This window comes from Buceros rhinoceros, unplaced genomic scaffold, assembly GCF_000710305.1.
Source record: "Buceros rhinoceros silvestris isolate BGI_N320 unplaced genomic scaffold, ASM71030v1 scaffold10714, whole genome shotgun sequence".
In the NCBI taxonomy this organism is placed as follows: domain Eukaryota; kingdom Metazoa; phylum Chordata; class Aves; order Bucerotiformes; family Bucerotidae; genus Buceros; species Buceros rhinoceros.
In genome coordinates, this window is record NW_010406532.1 from 4,830 (window position 1) to 21,857 (window position 17,028).

The following is a 17,028-nucleotide window of genomic DNA, read 5'->3' on the forward strand; positions in this document are numbered from 1 at the left end:
AGTCTTTTTTTTTTTTTTTTGGATGTAGTTCTTGGCCTTTTCTCCTCAAGGCTCCATATGTAAAAGATGGTCACAGCAATACTCATCTTTGGTTCTACTGGGTGATTAAATACATCGGAAAGTGGACTGCATATGTTTTCCTATTGGAGTTGATACCAATACAGAAGTTGGACTTGGATCAGCATGCGCTCTGCTCTTGCATATCATTTTGAAACGTAGCCCTGGCTGGAAGTATGAATAATATTGTAAAAAGCCCTGTAAAAATGAGTTTAAGAATGTGATACACTTCACGTACTTATTAGACTCTGTAATGTTGTTAATGCTAATGCTATAGAAAGTGCATTGTGGGATTTTAAGGTAATTCTTGTATTCCACAAATATTCTTTTCAAATCTTTCAGAACTGAAAGATCTCATCTGATTTCCAGTGCTGCCTACAGAATATCCAAGAGAGACATTCTAAACTTTTTTTTCTCTTTCTACAGGCTGCTTTTCTGGAGACAGTGATCACTTTTTGGCAATTCATCAGCGAAAGAGTGGAAAACCTGTGTTTATTTATCACCATGTGCAGAGTGTGGAGAAAAGTCTGGATACAGACAGTTATAAGAATTCCAAACAAAATTTCCATTCTTCTTCCCACACCAAAATAAGCAAGTTGCACCCTGCAATAATTGTTAAATCAACCTTCCCCAGACCTGCCTACGACCCATCCCTCAATCTATTAGCTATGACTGGTCAAGATTTGGAAGTGGAAAATCTTCCCATTCCTGCAACAAATGTGATTGTTGTGGTAAGTGCCTTTTTCTGGGTTCTGGAGGGGTATTTTTGTGAATAAATATGCCCGTGGATTAGACAGATTGTGATGTTTTGCCTGGCTGATCGTCTAAATCTAAATAATGACCACATGTCTTGAATCTCTTCACTTTAGTGGAATTTGCATAGATATACTTTGCATTGATCACTGTGATCAAAAACCAGTCTGATGAACCAGTGCAGGATATAGCCTCTCTGTGGGCAAAGAACTTGCTTTTGTAACAAATACTGTTCATCCTCTTGTCTTGATGTAGGCCCTGCTTTTGCTGAATTTTAAACTTATTCTGTATAGGGCACAAGAAAATGTACTTGAACAACTCTACAGAGGCAGGAGAATTTTGAAAGGCTGGCACAAACGTTTTGTTCACTCCAATTTCTCCAGTAAATCCACCATTATGTTTACATAGCTGTTTGCAAACAAGCCTGTTTCTTGCAAAGAGTAAGAACTATGTTTTTGTTGGTGTAAGCCATATGTGCTCCTGAGACATAGGGACTGGGACTCTCCTTGTTCAGTTAACTGTGTGTGTGATCTTTCCCATTCTCTAAAAAGTAATAGCAGCTCTCCCTCCTGAAGTGGAAGCCATGTCAGTGGAACTGTGTGCTGATGCCACACTGCTACATCCTCACCCTTCATGCCAGCGGAGCAGCACACTGTCAGTAGAGCTGTGCTCTGTAGAGAGCACAGCACAGTCTGTATGTGTTCTGCACAGACACTGCTCTGCCTCACCCTGGTGAGTAGGTAGTCCTGCTTGATTGTGGACAAGAGTGTTGGGCTCATCCTTCTCCTTACTGGAGCGAAGAACAACCATTAATAACGGCTCATCCAGTCATTAGAGTGAACTAATAAAGATTAAACTGAAAAAATGTGACTAATTATAATCAGCAACTATTTGCCTAATTCTGTAAATTACTCTGTACAGAAGGTGCTAGATTAAAAGAGAATGGCCTTTACAAAGAAGGAAAGAAAATAGACCATAACACACTAGGGCATGTTAACCCATGAACTGTTTCAGAATTGCATACGAGTTCCTTGTACTGTTGGTACCCCTAGAGATCTGCCCTCAGGAACACACCAAATGCAATAAATGCTAGTGACACAGAAAAGAATCAGAAAAAAAGGCTAGTAATTTTATTAGTCTGACATTAAAGTTTTAACAGTTAAAAAATACTATCAGGGAAGTAGGCTCAAAAGGCTGTACTCTGGACTTGTTGCATCCCACATGAACAAGACCTCCTAATTGGAGATTAGATGTCTACCATAGTTAGTGGACTGGATTCAGTGGAATGCAAGTGTCCGTTATCAGAGCAAAATACGGTACTGATAGCCTTGCTTCACCAAGGATGTGGCAGCTGTACACAGGGTCCTAACACTGAGTGATACTTGTCAGGAGGGAGAGATGCCAAGCAAGCTGGATTTATCTATGACCCAAGTTAGCCTAAGGCAGCAGGGCCAACTCCATGGCAAAGGTACCTGCTCTCTTTTTTTCCATAGGAAGCATTATTTCACCTCATGTGAAGGTCAAATCTTTCTATTAGTGCAAGGAACTCAGAATGTACATGGCCCCTCATTTTCTTCATTAAATGATGCTGTTACCTATGGCCTGTTAATTTAGTAGAGCTTTGCACAATTTTGGAGACCCTCAGTCCTCAACTTGAAATGGAAGAATCCTGCAAAATATTCTGGGGCTACCCCGATTTTAGTTGATTGGCTCTGTGCCTGCATTAAAAGCGAAATGAGGCAGATTTCCAACTGGCAGTCATAAAAAAAAAAAAAAAGGTCTATTAAATCTACATTAAGTTCTCATCAAGTGACCTCGGTCTGGAGCATTGCTACTACTTTTCTAGGATGGATCTGCTGCTCTGAAGCCTTCTGTTCTGGCTGAGAACCATATGTGCTTTAAGGGGGGGTTTAACAGCATGAGCTAATCATGACATGAAAGCTATTTGTCGCTTGGAATCTTCAGCTATCTCTGGATGTGCTGAAAGACAGTGGTTTTGGTTTGTTTTTCATGTCATCCTTTCAGAAAAAGCCTTTGGGGAAGCTCACATTTTAAAACCAAAGCACTGAGAGCAAGGCAGCTCCTTGGACTAATCCCACCACAAGAAATTTTGAAGGTGTCTTCCTCCAAAGGGCAGCTGTCCCACAGCGGGGTGGTTGCCTTAATCTGAGCACAGCCCTGCTCTTTCCAGGTCTCTGCACTTCAATGTTTTGTTTCTCCCTTTTAGTGTCACCTGAAGTAGATTGGAACGTTAATGTCATTGCCAAGGGAGTCTGTTTTGTTTTGAATGCACATATATCGCTCCCTCTTAGTTTTGAACTAGCACTTAACTGCTTGTTGCTGCTTTTTGGTTTTTATCATATAGGGCAAGCGGCAACATTTGGTTTTTTGCCCTGGCTGACCTTTTTTGTTCTAGCCTTTAGCAATGTTGTTGGTAGCTAGACTTGAAAGGGCAATTGCTAGTGCTAATGCTTCCTGTAATCCAGTTACGTGACTAGTGTACATTGTGATTTAGTATGAAAGCCAGCAATGGGGGTTATTTTTTAAAATAAATCAACACTGTTGCAGCCCTGCAGAGGGGAGGAAATGGAATTCAATCTAATTTCAGTGACTTGAGGTCCATTTTCTTTATGATCAAGGTGGAAAGGTAGGGTAAATGTTTGCCTAAAGTAAAACTATTACAAGGTTAACATTTTGTGCTAAGGATTAGACCATCTGACAAGCAAAATGTTGCCAATGCACAGCAGAGTGCTATGAAGACAAGAATTCTGCAGGTATTGTGTTTTGTCAAAAAGTGATGTTTTGTGACTCTATCAATAAAGAACACACATTTAGAAGTAATTTTCTGCACCTGGGGAAATTGTAGTGCTTGTTTGCCTAAGGGAGGAAGAGGAGGGATTTAGAGGGATTTATTTTCTGGCAGTGAGTTTTATATAACTGAAGGCTTCCCATCACGTTACCCAATATTAAGTTCCTGTTGGGTTTATGTGTATGTGTGTTCAGTGCACATTGTGGAGGGAAGTGAGGACAATCCAGAGCTCTTAGGAGCGTTCTGACTCTTCTATAAATTCTTCAGTGCTTACCCATATGTTCTGTTCAGCTGTCTGTCTAAATGACATGAGACCGACTCATCTGAAAACTGCTTGGTTAACATATGGAATTACATAATATTTTTTTTTATACTTAAGAGTTTTCTGTTTGTATGAGTTTATTATAAACTATACACTCATCGAACATATTAGAGAGTTAGTAGTCAAATGAACGAGTTCTCCAAATGTGTATTTGTGCTTGTTCCAAATCTTTCCAATACTGAAAGTGAGCACCACCAGGGTTAAGGCAATACACGGAAAGTAGAGATAGTCTGTGGATAATCACTTATGATTAAGAATGTTGCTGTCTAGCACACTTGTAAAAACCTCAAACATACATACATACATACATACATGCATATAGTTAAGGCTGAACATCAGAGAAAAGCAGAAGGACTTGAAGTAAAGATTACAGCTCAGATTAGGTCTAGTATTACTTGATGGAGGTGCTAAAGCATCATTCCTTGTAACCTGGTATAGTTTGGTCTGTCCAAAGTCTCTCTCAGGCACAGAGGTGTGTTGTACTAAGATGGGAAAAAGCTCCTCAGATGCTTTTTTCACTTGTATCCTGTGAAGTGTTTCAGAAATGTAAATGTAATAAACTCGCTTAATATATCAAGATACTCCCTTTCACACCTCACTATTACTATACACTTTCTTATATGAATGTGAAAATGTCTCTTTTCCCGTAGCTTAAAAAGGTCATAGCTTCGTACAGTAGCCTAAAATTCAACACTTCTCTTCAGTTTTGTTTGGTTTACATGAGGATTACTGAACTGAGTTGATTTAATTAGGCTTTCTCTCAGCTAATGTCAATAGGACATGACTCACAGACAGCCACACAGAGCTTCCCTTTGCCTTTTCCATGGCATTTTGTGTAAGTCTGAATGCCTCAGATCTACAGCTCTGCAATACCATTACTTCTATTTTGTCATCAGTGTTGGAATCATCTGCATTCAAGCACACTGAAGAGCACAAGGGAGAGCTTCAGGTGCTAGTGCTTTGAGAACAGATTCAGTGGAAGAGTAAGCACATGAATGTATCTATAAATAAATATCTACATGTGTATTCAGAGCTTCAGTGTAGGCAGTGGAAATCTAGCCTATTTAGCTAATGTTCTTAAAAAATTCTGCATTATTAGGGAGTTAATATAGGCCAGGGACCATATGCAGTAGTCAGGCTGGATGTGATCATCCTGTTTTGGAGATTAGTACTGACACAGGCCATTTCCACACTGGGTTTCTCACTGCCAGAGAACAGTCCCAGACACATGCAATCACTGGTACGATGTAGCCCTGATGTCTGCTTCAGGGTGAGCTGAGTATCTCCCTAATCCCAAATGGCTGTAATGACAAGATTTCTATTGATGATAGTGGCTGCTTAAGCACCACTGCACTCTGATTGCTTACATATTTTTATATATTCATTCACTCACACAGACTCCTAGTGCTATCTTAATCTGGAGGTGATCCCATCTTAAACAACATATTTTATATTAAAATAATGTGGAAATCCTTTCCAAATCTAGGCACAATTCAAGTAGGTGGGCTGTTTCTGGGTGGCTTTGGGTAGCTGAAAACCATGAGGCTGTGAAATCACAGCAGAAGTGCTTTTACACTTAATGTCAAATTCATTCCACAAGTACTGCTATATCCTCTTGTCTAACTTCCCTCATACATGCTCAGAGAATCATCTTTTGCTTGCTTACTGACATGGCCTTATATGTGTAAGTTTATTCCTCCATCAGTTCCCCATTTCCTGGTGCATCAGGTTTGATTGCCAGTGTCAAGCCCCAGAACTCATTTACTTTATTTGTTCCTACATTTTATGTTATTATTCCCAACACTTTCTTTTTTTTCTGTTGGAAATGTCTATTTTTCTAATTGTCTGTACTTTCTGTGAAGCCATGGCTTCCTTGTGGAACATCATCTCTAAGTTCCTCTAGTAACACACAGGATATTCTACTCTCTCCTCCTTCACATATCCACTCAAGACGTAACTTTTAATGCAAGACTTGCTTCTACCTTTTGAAAATCAGATGAACAAAGGGAACCAGTCTGCAAAATATACTTTCTTCTGAACACTGAAATTGCCTCTGCTGATTGGCTTTCATGGAGTGCCATACAAAGAATTGTATGAAGAGACTGTGATAAAAAGCTGGGGGCATCCAATCCTTCCACTTATTTTCAGTCAAAAAAAATGTTTTTCCCTAAAGGTACATTTTTGTGGAGACATTTAATATAGTTTCCTTTTCTCTTCATAGAAATGGAACAATGTCTGTGAAATTTGCTTTTTACTTTTCTTTAAATGAAAAAATGCATGTTTCTTCTCACTGGTAATATAAGATGCCCTCTTTTACAAGGCTGAGTCTTAGAGGTTTGTTGAATGAGAGGGGTAGGACACAGAAAGCCCTCTGAGTCACAGCACCAAGCTGCATGTGATCTTTCTGTATACCAGAAGATAAATGCTCTTCTAAGAATCCAAAGAAGAGAAGATCCTCTGATAATGTTTTTTCACTAATAACTTGTTACAGCTTTTCCTAGCTGTCCATTCCAGTGGATGTTTGTCCATATTCTCTTACTACTCTTTTCCCTGATGTTGAATACCTTGCCTTGATATAAAGTTTGGGTTTTTTTCCTTTTTTCAATTATTTTTGTCAGGAACTCTTCTGTCTTTCAAATACTGTTGCTGGCACAGCATCCACCCACTTAACTGGCACAGTAAGGCCATGGTAAACAATCTGTAAAGTTATATTTAAATGCTTCAGTCTCAGTGTCCTGGTTTGAGTTACAACATTTTTCAGCTCAGTCTCTTCCAACTGCACTGTCTGAAGTTAATGGCACATTTTTGCAGGCAGTGTCTGCTTCTAGCAGTGATAACACTTGATGTTTACAGTCACTACCAGGGACTGGTGTGCAGAAAGGCTCTTGCTGATACTTGCTCCTGTGCAGACCAAGGTCACTGCTAAATCCTGTGTGCCACAGTGGGGTGCAGTAAGTGACAGGCTGCATCTGTGGGGAGGAGCGGACAGAACAGGTGACCCCACACTGACCAACAAGGTGTTTCATCCCATATATGTCATATTTGCTATAAAGCTGAGGGATCACAAGGACCGGTGTCCAAGGAAGACTCTGTCCATTCTACCTTTTTTCCAAATCCATGCATTCCTGAATCCAGCTCCTGAACCTGGTTCCCATCTGCCACTGACTCCAGTCTGGGCCTTCCCCAGTGCCTGCCCTGCAGCATTAGTGGTGACAGTGATTGCTGCCATGGCAGGGGCGGGGGTTGGGTTTGGTATTGGTATTGTATATAATCGTATATATAACTTCATTATTTTCCTTTTAGTTTTAGTTTTCCTTTTCAATCCATAAGTCTCTCTCCCTTATTCCCTTTCTCTTCCCCTTTGGGAAGGGAGAGGGGTTCATCTGTTATTTGTCTAGTGTCCAGCCCAGCCCTAACCCGTGACACTCATTCTGATAAAAATGAATAGAAGTCTGTGAAAAAAATTGATAGATGAGTGATGCATTAGACCAGAAATTTAAGACTGCTTTTAGGAGACCACAGACAAAAGTTATTCTTGATTTGAGAGGGAGAGAAGGAGAGAGGAATGGATAAGGCTGGGGTATTCTTACAACAGAACTGGCTGAGTTTCTGAAGCAAGTGGTTTGTTGTTGCTCATGCACCATCTGCCTTCCAATGTGTGTAGTGTGATACTTACACTACAGTTAGTTTAGAAATTACTCAAAATGGTAATTTTATCTTCATTGTTGCCATTTGAAAACGCAGGCAGCCCAGGCGACAGTTGCTCCTGGAGAAGTTTTATCTCCCCCAGGAGGAAAACAAAACAAAGTGCTCGAGGTGGAAATGAATGGAGGGCTTAAGACACCACTTGTAGCCGCAGGCAAAGAAGCAGGCTCGACTAGGGGGAGTGAAATTAACTTAATTCAAAACAATGAAAACCACAAATCATCAATTAAATTAGGGTAGGACAGAGAGAAAGAACAGTGATAGCATAAATACATATACATACATGTATGTATGTATGTACATATACATATATATATATGTATACACACACACATACAGCTTCCCTCCACTCCTCCCCTTTTTGCCTGCTCGGTTTACCATGCAGCATCCTCACATGTGCTGAGTGCTGGAGGTGGGGGGAATACAGGAGAGGGGTGTGTAGTCCTCTTAACCTCTGACATGAAGTTCCATGCTGCTCTGTGGGGCAAACTTCCTCTGTACATGTCGCCCCCTCGGTTCACAGTACACAGCTCAGCATGGCCGACTCCATTCCAGGGCGCGGGGAGTGGGAAGGAGGGTGGTGTGTGTCCATTGCCTGTGCTGTGCTGGCCTGGTTCCAAAGCTCAAAGTCACTGTGTTTCCAAGGGGTATCGGGGTCTCTGCATTCCAGCAGTGCCTCCATTCTCCGCTCTTCAACCTCTCCTCTCTCCCCCCATCAGTGATCAATCATTTCTCAATACAGGGGAGCGGAGGCCTGGGTCCCTGCATCCCAGTCCCTCTTCTCTTCCCCTGCCGGTGATCAACAAAGTTAAAGTCTACTTGCCACAAGGAAGATCTTTACTGTCCCAGCATATACTGGCAGCAAACTTCTTGTTGCCAAGGTGACTGCCTCATGGTTCTCTCTTCTCTTTCATCCTTCTCCCTCCAAACAAAAGAGTGCACCAAAAAGAGAAAGAAATGTGTTTACCTCTTCCTATTTATAGTGTTTTCCACAGAGGCGTTGATTGGCATGGCTTGGGCCAGGGGTGGGCGTGAAATTGGAGCCGGGGGCTGCATTTCCCCTGCTACCTTACCACCCCAAAACAAAAGATGGCAAACCTCCTTTTGTGCCCAAACAATGTGGGGTAGCCCCCGTTGCCCTGGAGCCGAAATACTAAACCACGACATTCATATTATACCCTGTGCAGTAATGTCCTAATTTTGACTGGGATATATGCAGATATATGTATATGTAGTTCCATCTATAGCTAGATGTAGCTACTATATTGTAGTAATAGAAGTGACTAAGGAGTTGCTTTTTGAATACTGCGTGAACCTGAGGTCTCAGTCTCAAGTCTGTCAGATTCTGATTCCAAAGGCCATTTACCTTTTGGTGTGAAGAAAGGTCACAAGCAGCTTGGTGCTGTGACTCAGAGGGCTCTCTGTAGTCTATTCGTCCTGTTTACTTAAAGTACCCTCAGCTCGCTCCATCTGTAGACCTTGTGAAGAGGTGGTCAAAATACTTTTGAAAGTATATTAAGCTGGGTGAGAATAAGGCAAAAAATATGTTATGAATGAGGAGAACAACAAGTCCATAAAGTGGCAGGTTGACTAGTGCTGGGGCAGACAGCCAAGCTAGCTGTCTATGAAACGTAACAAAAAGTCAGATGTCACCTTTTGTCGCTTAACATCTGTTATTGCCAGCCTAAGAGAGTGATTGGCACTAGGCCAGCAGAGGAGGCGTAAATAGAAAATCATGCCTCTGCAATGACTTTTCACAGGAACTTTCTGAGGAGTTAGATCTCAAAATCCTCAAAGGTATCAGCTGTGTCCCTCTCCATTTCCGTGTGTTTGTCTGATGCTTGGAACAACAGAGGACAAGTGCAATACTGATAGACATGAAGTTTTAAGACCTTATTATAATTACAGTGCTGAATTGCTAGCAAGCTCTAAATGTTAGTCACACATTACAAGAGTGGACAATATTGATCAGTACCCTTAGTGTGATTGTTATAATCACTGTCGTGTTCCTTTACACTTTTAAATCATGACACTGAATGTCAGGTTTTTAGACTTCTAAAGTCCACCCGCTAATAAGAGGTTGATGCTCACCATTGCCGTGGTCCTTCCTTAAGTAATTACACTAGACATAACTTATCTGCAGAAAACCTTGGAAATAGACCTACTTGCCTGCAGCCCTGTCATTCTGGATTTTGTTTGCACAATGAAATCTAGGGAGTCTGCATTAGTTGGTCTCATTTGCTTTCTGATTCCTTCTGTGCGCTTCAGCAGGGATAATTGCATGCTGAACCATTACATTGGTATTGCGTTTGCTGTCAGTCTTTGTGGAAAACAGGAAAGACTGCATTAGGTTGCAACATGCGTTAAATCCTCCTTAAGGCGCTTTGTCAACTGACTTGCAAAATGTTAAAAGAATGTTAGTGGGATATTCAGCAATCCAGTGCTTTAACTGATTAGCTTGCTGCTGGCGCCATTGGGGTTATTTTCTGTAAGATTCGGTGGGATGTTAAAGTTGTACAAAAGCTAGTCGTGTCTTTCACAAATTGTCCAGATCCTCTTTGGTCACAAAGTTTTCTTCTTCCTGCATTGTTTAGTGCAGGGGTGATGTTTCTTGAAGTCATTTATTCTTCTTAATAAGCTGCACAGTTTAAATGAAAACTGGATTTCAGGAGCAGGCATGTTACAGGGGTTCTAAGTTAAAGCCTGAAGTGTCATTGCCAGTTAGCATTGGGCAGTTCATCTGTAAGAAGGTGTCAGCTGTTCCATACTTCTTTCTCCTATATATTCCTATAACAGGCCAGTGCAGCTATGAAGTAGATACCTGTGTGCAGCAGAATGGAAGCTGCCTGTATTTCCTTCTTCAAATTGTTGAGTTTTGTCCTCCAGGAAAATCTTTACTAATTGATAATATTTTGTTTGTATGTTTTTGGCAAAACAGAGATTTTTCTGTGAAACTGAATGGAATTCAGCCACAGTTGCAGCCAAATAAAAGATCTCCACTTTTGCTTAAGCATTTTCAAGGTGTCTTGGATGTGCAGGGGAAGTCAAATGTGAGAGAAAAGCTGCATATACAAATGTGGGAGACTAGCCCAAAGCCTTGCGCTAAAAGAAGAGGAGAAAACTGAACCTGAATCTTTCTCATTTCACATGTTCTAGTCTCTGAGCTAAGAGGTACAGAGTATCACTTACCTCATACTCACAGATGAAATTAGTTGTTTGACCCAAAACACATCGTTTCAGCCAGCTGAAAATTTGGTGAAGTGTTGATTTGGGCTGATCCAGTACAAATTTCTTGTGTGTGTTTTGATTTGGTCTCCAAAAAACAAGCCACAAAACACAAAACAAGTCTCCCTGCTGCCTCCTTATTACTTACATGGCTCTGTTTATTTCTGTAGTTGAAATAGGCTTCTGTATCATTTTTGTGCCATGCTGTACTGAATTTCAGGAGAAAAGACCCAGAGATTTAGACAACAGTGGATTTTCCATCTCTGCTCTTTGATTGGCTTCTTTATGACACTGCCCAAACTGCACTTTGGATGTTTCAGTGTTCAGCTTTGGAGGTAGTCTTACACTCCTTACTGGTTGGAACTGCACTGACTCTGTTGTCCTGAATGGTACAGACAGTCTCGTGTTTCGGCAGGAGTTCAGGAGATTGCTGTACTGCTATCGATGTTCCCTTTTCCTTTTACAAGCGAGCTGAAACCCATTACTGCCTAAATCTGGCTAAGAAAAGGGAAAAGCTTCCTGGCACACAGAGTTCCAGGTGCCATCACTGGAATCACACATGCTTGACATCCAAAATCGTAAATGAACAAAATGGCCTTACTGGGTTCATGAGACTCACCAATAAACAAACCAGTAACTACTTCCTACAGTAAATCTATGTGTCACTTTGGTAATGTTCGGGAATAAAGACTGAAGAAGCACTTTTTCTTCTCGGTTTTTAAATTCCTTTAGCACCCTCAGAGAGCTATCTGAGAAAACCCAAGTCCTTACAGTAACATTAAAAGGCCGATAAAGGGCACTCGGATAAAATGACAGCAAGATGGCATGTGTTTCCTTATCAGCCAGTGTTTTGTTGGATCTGGCAGTTCAGCCTCTGGAACAATGCTTTTGGTTCCTCACTTGTGACATTGTTGTTAGGAAACGTGACAGCTTCTATAAAGTTCCTCAATAGATGGTTCATAATGTGTTCTTGTATGTAACCCCTTAAATATTAAGCCTTATAAAAATTATTTTGGAAAATAAAAAGAATATTTCTCCAGTATCATTGCTACATTAATACGTGATATTTTTAAAACACAGTGACATTTTGAATCAGACAAACATTATTAGGGAGCAGAAGATGAACATTTGAACACAGTTTTTAAAATGCTAGGTAGATCAATTATTACTGCACTTTGACATCTCTTTTACAAAAAAAAAAAATGAATTCTGAAATGAAATGCATAGGCTGGGAGGATGCTGGATCTTGAAAGTGATCACATAGCTGTCAACTGAATTATGGTTTTGGTCACCTCAGTATCAAAATGGTTCATGGAAAGGGGAATAAACCCAGGGAAGAAAGCAGGGAGGTACAAAGCCTTTGTGTGTCTTTGCCATTGTTGCTAAAAGTATTTAGGTAATATTTTGCTTTCCTTCCTTTGAAGGTCAGCCATGAGTGAAATTTTGTAATGGGGCTAGTTCTTATTCAGCTCTGCACAACAATAAACTAGTGGAAAATACTTTTAGTGGATATAGTGCTTTGAATCGAGTATATGGTAGAAGCATCATGAAAAATGTTGGGGTATATATCAAGACTGCTAATATAATAACGTTGAATAGTGTAGGAGAGTAACTGCATTTTATATCTATGTTTATTTAAACATGAATTGAAACAAATTTACATTTCAGCCTTTATTAGCTGTTGGAGAATAATAGTGGAATGTCTGCTTTGTACAGTTTTGGCTGAGGATACGCATTTTTCTCGGGAATGATCGTTGTGTAATAAACTGTAGCATAGAAATCAATGACAACGTAAATCAAGATTTTTCATTTACAGTATGCTGAAATAAATTTTGCTTGATTTATACAATGTCACTGCTTGAATTTAATTTCCTTTTCTTTGCCCATTTTCCTGTTGGTGTTTTAAGAATAAGAGGTTATCTTTTTGCTAGTAGTAATTGTACTATTAATCTTGTTTTCTCTTTGAAAACACAGTGAGAGAAATAAAGATCACTTCTGTTACAATCCTGTGGTGTTCTGGCAACACTTAGAGCTTTCTGCACCATTTAGCCAAATGGTTGCTGATACATTTTCTTTGTGCAACACATAATGTATTGTCTAATTAAGAACACAGCTCTGGAGGCTAACCCTTACAAATAGATATGAGATTTCGATTTTTTGTAATAAAAATTACTTCATGTTATAGCAGTTTAATTTCAGATACTGTACCATGTAGTTCTATAGGAGTGCAGTCTTCTGAGCTGATAGTCATTAAAACACAGATGTTTTGGATTAGTGGAAGAATGTCCTTAGATCCTGGACTCTTAGAGCCTTTGCATTCTTTAGGCAAAGTAAAGATAAAACAGTAAAGAGGTAATAGTCATTGTCTTAAGGCTTTCTCTGGAATGGTGCTACGGGATGCTGTGCCTCTGCCTAATAAGCCGCAGTAAAAGTTTATACAGGGAATAGAAATTAACTTTAAAAATATTCACTCTCTTTCTTCCACTCTTTTCTGTTTATAGCTGCACTAGATAAAGACCTCTCCCCTTTGTCCATTGCCTGCTATGGCATGAACTTAGTTCTAGAGTGAGGCTGGTGGAAATACTCTGTTAAAGGGTGGCTGAAGTGGGAGGAGAAAAGGTGATTATTAGGTGTAGGACCACCTCTCTGGTATGCTGTATATATACTTCTGTGGTTGGAACAAGAGACTATTAACTGGACTTAGGAGAACAAGAAAACAAAAATTGCAAATTTAAAAGACCACCTAGATAATGAAATAGCAAGAAAGCTAATAAATGTTGATCAAGATAATTGTAAAAAAGCCCAACAACTGACTCTTCGAGAAACAGCTAATAGGACAATAATTAAACAGATAATTTGAAATCCATACACTAATTAAAAAATATTGATTGTAACTTTAATTTTGAAATATGCTTCTGAAGAATCTGCCTGAGAATGGATATAACCTTTAATGAAATCACTGTAATGTGAGACTTTCAGTAATGAATGAATTAGAAAACCATATGGATGCATTAAGTAGAATACTAAATGTACCATACACAAAAGTAGGACATCCGTAAATCATTTATGATGTCCCTTTTCATCAGTTCTTGGCTCTTTGAGTCTTAATTGAAAACCAGAGTAGCTGAATATTAGAAAAACTAGATTTGTTGGTTAGATAACAGATAACTTTCATTAAAGCATTAATTAATTTTAGAAGGCTGAAGGCCTGATGATACATTAAAAATACTTGTGGATCAGTGCTACTTTAGTTAGGTTTTTTTCTTATTTTAATTACTGTCTTCCTCTGGTCCATGTCAGTTATTCGTGTTCTTCTTTAACTTGCTCAGCAAGCATGATGGGATACTATTGTGCGTATAGAATTAAGTATTGTCCTGCCCAAACAATTCCAAATCCTTCCAATGGCTGCATGGTACGGTAACACAGTAAGATGGTTATTCTTTCAAAAACTGTGAGTAAGCTTGTTTCCCCTTTCAAAGGCGGATATTTGGAGGACCTGTCTTAGGCAGTTCATTCTATGCACAGTCCTTCTAGCCAGTAGGGACAAAGGAACACTGCAGAAAATACCTTCTTTCTTTTTTTCTTTTCACTTTTCTTATGTCTAAACATATTAATATAAACACTCTTTTTATCACCTTTAATAGTTTCCTTCCTGGAATCTAATCTCTTTGAGAAGATGGCCAAAATAAACATTTTGTCTCACTCTTATGAAACATCATACATGCTAAAATTAATGTGAGACTCAAGTTACAAGCTTACTCTGCTGAAGAGGTACATCTCTGCCAAAATGATCAGAGTTGTTCTAATAAACTACTTTAGGAAAATTTTAAACAAATAACTGGATTTCCAATATTAGTTCTAAAAATATAAAACATTCTGTCTGTCAATTCAGTATGAATAGCACATCTTCATGGTGGTGATAAACAGGCTAAGAAAAAGTGGAGATAGGAAGCTTATTTTCAAGAATCGTATTTATTTCTTTTCAGGCGTTATGAGTAGGATGTTTTTATAATTAATTTGCTTTTATTCAAAATGATGGACTAAGGGAAGTTGTAGATATTGGGGAAAAAAAACAACAAACCACTGATAATGTAATGTAACAATATAAAAGAATAAAATCATGATGTAGATATACTGGGCACAGAGTTAGCTCACATCTGTGTGGACTTGCTCCCCAAGGTCTAGCATCAGTGCACAGAGCTGGCCATTTCTAATCAAAAAGCTCCAAGGAGTCCCAGTGCCAGGGAATGTGTTGCAGAACATGAGGAGCATTAATATCTGTGCTTAGTTATGGTATTCTCCTGTCTCTGAGCTGCCACTGCATAAGGGCAGCTTTTGTGTCTTCACATTCAGATGTCGTTAAACTGAAATTCAAGGGCAACTGAACACTGACTGTGTTTGTAGGCCAGGGGATGTATTTCTAGGCTCGACTCAGATGTTCCGAACTGTCCTACACAAAGTCAAACCCTTTCTCTTGCTCTCATGTAATTGATCTTTCTTCTCTTGTAACGATTCCAGTTTGTTTGGCTGGCCAGACAGGTGTGTTCAATGGTTGGCAATGCTTCCCCTTGGCCCACATCAAATTCACTTTTGCTTTCTACCATTATCTTTAAATGGACTGTAAAACTGGCTTGGCTTACAGCTGTAGCTTTCTAGGTGGCTAGCCAAAATTTCCTTGCGTGCCCTGTTTGACTCATGGGCTGCCAGCTGACCAGTCCTCATCTGTAATGATGTGGACTGTAATGTATGTGACAGCTCTATAAATTATTTTTGTTAAAGGCAAGAAATTTTAAAAGAATCCAGTGCTTTTGGCATGCTGCATACTTATCCCTTCTGATCAAAAGCTGAAGAAATTAAATACTTCAGAAATACCTATCTGCTGCTTGAAATGACTGTTCAGTCCCTGTAACCTCATTATAATGTCTTGTGTGTTGCCAGTCCCAGTGATCCCAGCCTTTGACAAACATTGTTGTGTAAGTTTGGCAAAGGCTGCTAGCTTTTCTTTGTCTTAATGTTGTTATAACTCTCTCCATCCATTGCTCTACTGCTATATCTTTGCTCTCTTGGCTATGTGACTATTATTGTAGTTTCTTCAGTTACAATAGACAGGCATTGACTATGATCATTGGCTCCAGTATATAGTAATTTATTTTCTTGGCTTGTCTACTTCAACATATAAGCTACATCTTTGCTTTTTAAAATGTTATGATGCCTGGAGGCTGACTGACTCTGCCTCTATCTTTGGCTTGCTTTTTCTTTCACTTGTCTCTAACTCTGGGCTTCTTTCAAAAGTACTTTGGGGTTGATGCAATACAAAAATACCTTCACTTTGATACCACATCAGCTGACAACTAGCTGTCTAACAGCTTGTTAGTTATGGATTGGATTGCCCATTCCTTGTAGTAATTGAGCAGTACAGGATCAAGAGTCACTGAGATGAAGTCTTCTGACTCAAAAACTCAGGGTAGAGGTATCCAGAAAACAAAGTTCCGTTTTAAAGAAACTTGAGGTTTGAGGTAAAAAAAAATATAACTGGGATTAAATGGAACTATATAGACTCTTTAATTGGGAGGTAAGGAGGAAATTAAAGTCACACATCACAAAATGGCCAAGATCCCAGAGATGAAGGCATAGAGCTACAATGGACTCCCAGGTCCAGCACCTCTTTTGCCACATCCTGGAAGAAGCCAAGAGTCACAAGGTGTGGCGAGTTCTCACATGCTGGGACAGAGCATCACTCTAACACCAATATGATGTGCAGCGAAAAACCCGTTTATTTCCGACAGTGCTCTTCTATTTATAGACAGTAGATTCTTGCTCATGTAACTGGTTACACAGTGATTGGATATGTTCCTTGTCACACAAGACAGTATGCATCTTTTAAGGCACTATGATTGGATACAGGAGTTAGTTCATGCACAGTTTCTGATTGGTTAGTGTTAATCAAGCAGAGGCTAGTTAGAGATATAATTTCCCACACGATAATGTTGCAGCTGGGTTTCGGCTGCTAAGTTTCCCAGAGGGAGTAGCATATTTTTCATAGTTCTAATTTCTGCTAGAAAGATACCAACAACAAGGAGGAAATTAGTTAAATCATCCAAGTCAGGTTAGTTGCTGTCTTTGTTTACATTTTACGATAAACCTGAGACAAGCTCGT

At 39.6% G+C, this 17,028-nt stretch overlaps 1 protein-coding gene across 1 annotated transcript in view; it reads left to right on the plus strand.

The window, feature by feature from the left end:
- Positions 1–476: 476 nt before the first annotated feature.
- The window catches only part of PTPRR (protein tyrosine phosphatase, receptor type, R), a gene marked incomplete at its 5' end in the record, with an annotated part of 134,833 nt that continues 118,281 nt past the window's right edge, over positions 477–17,028 (plus strand). Inside the window, one exon of the mRNA XM_010134139.1 lies at positions 477–788. Within this exon, the coding sequence (XP_010132441.1) occupies positions 477–788 (312 nt within the window). The remainder of the gene's footprint in view (positions 789–17,028) is intronic.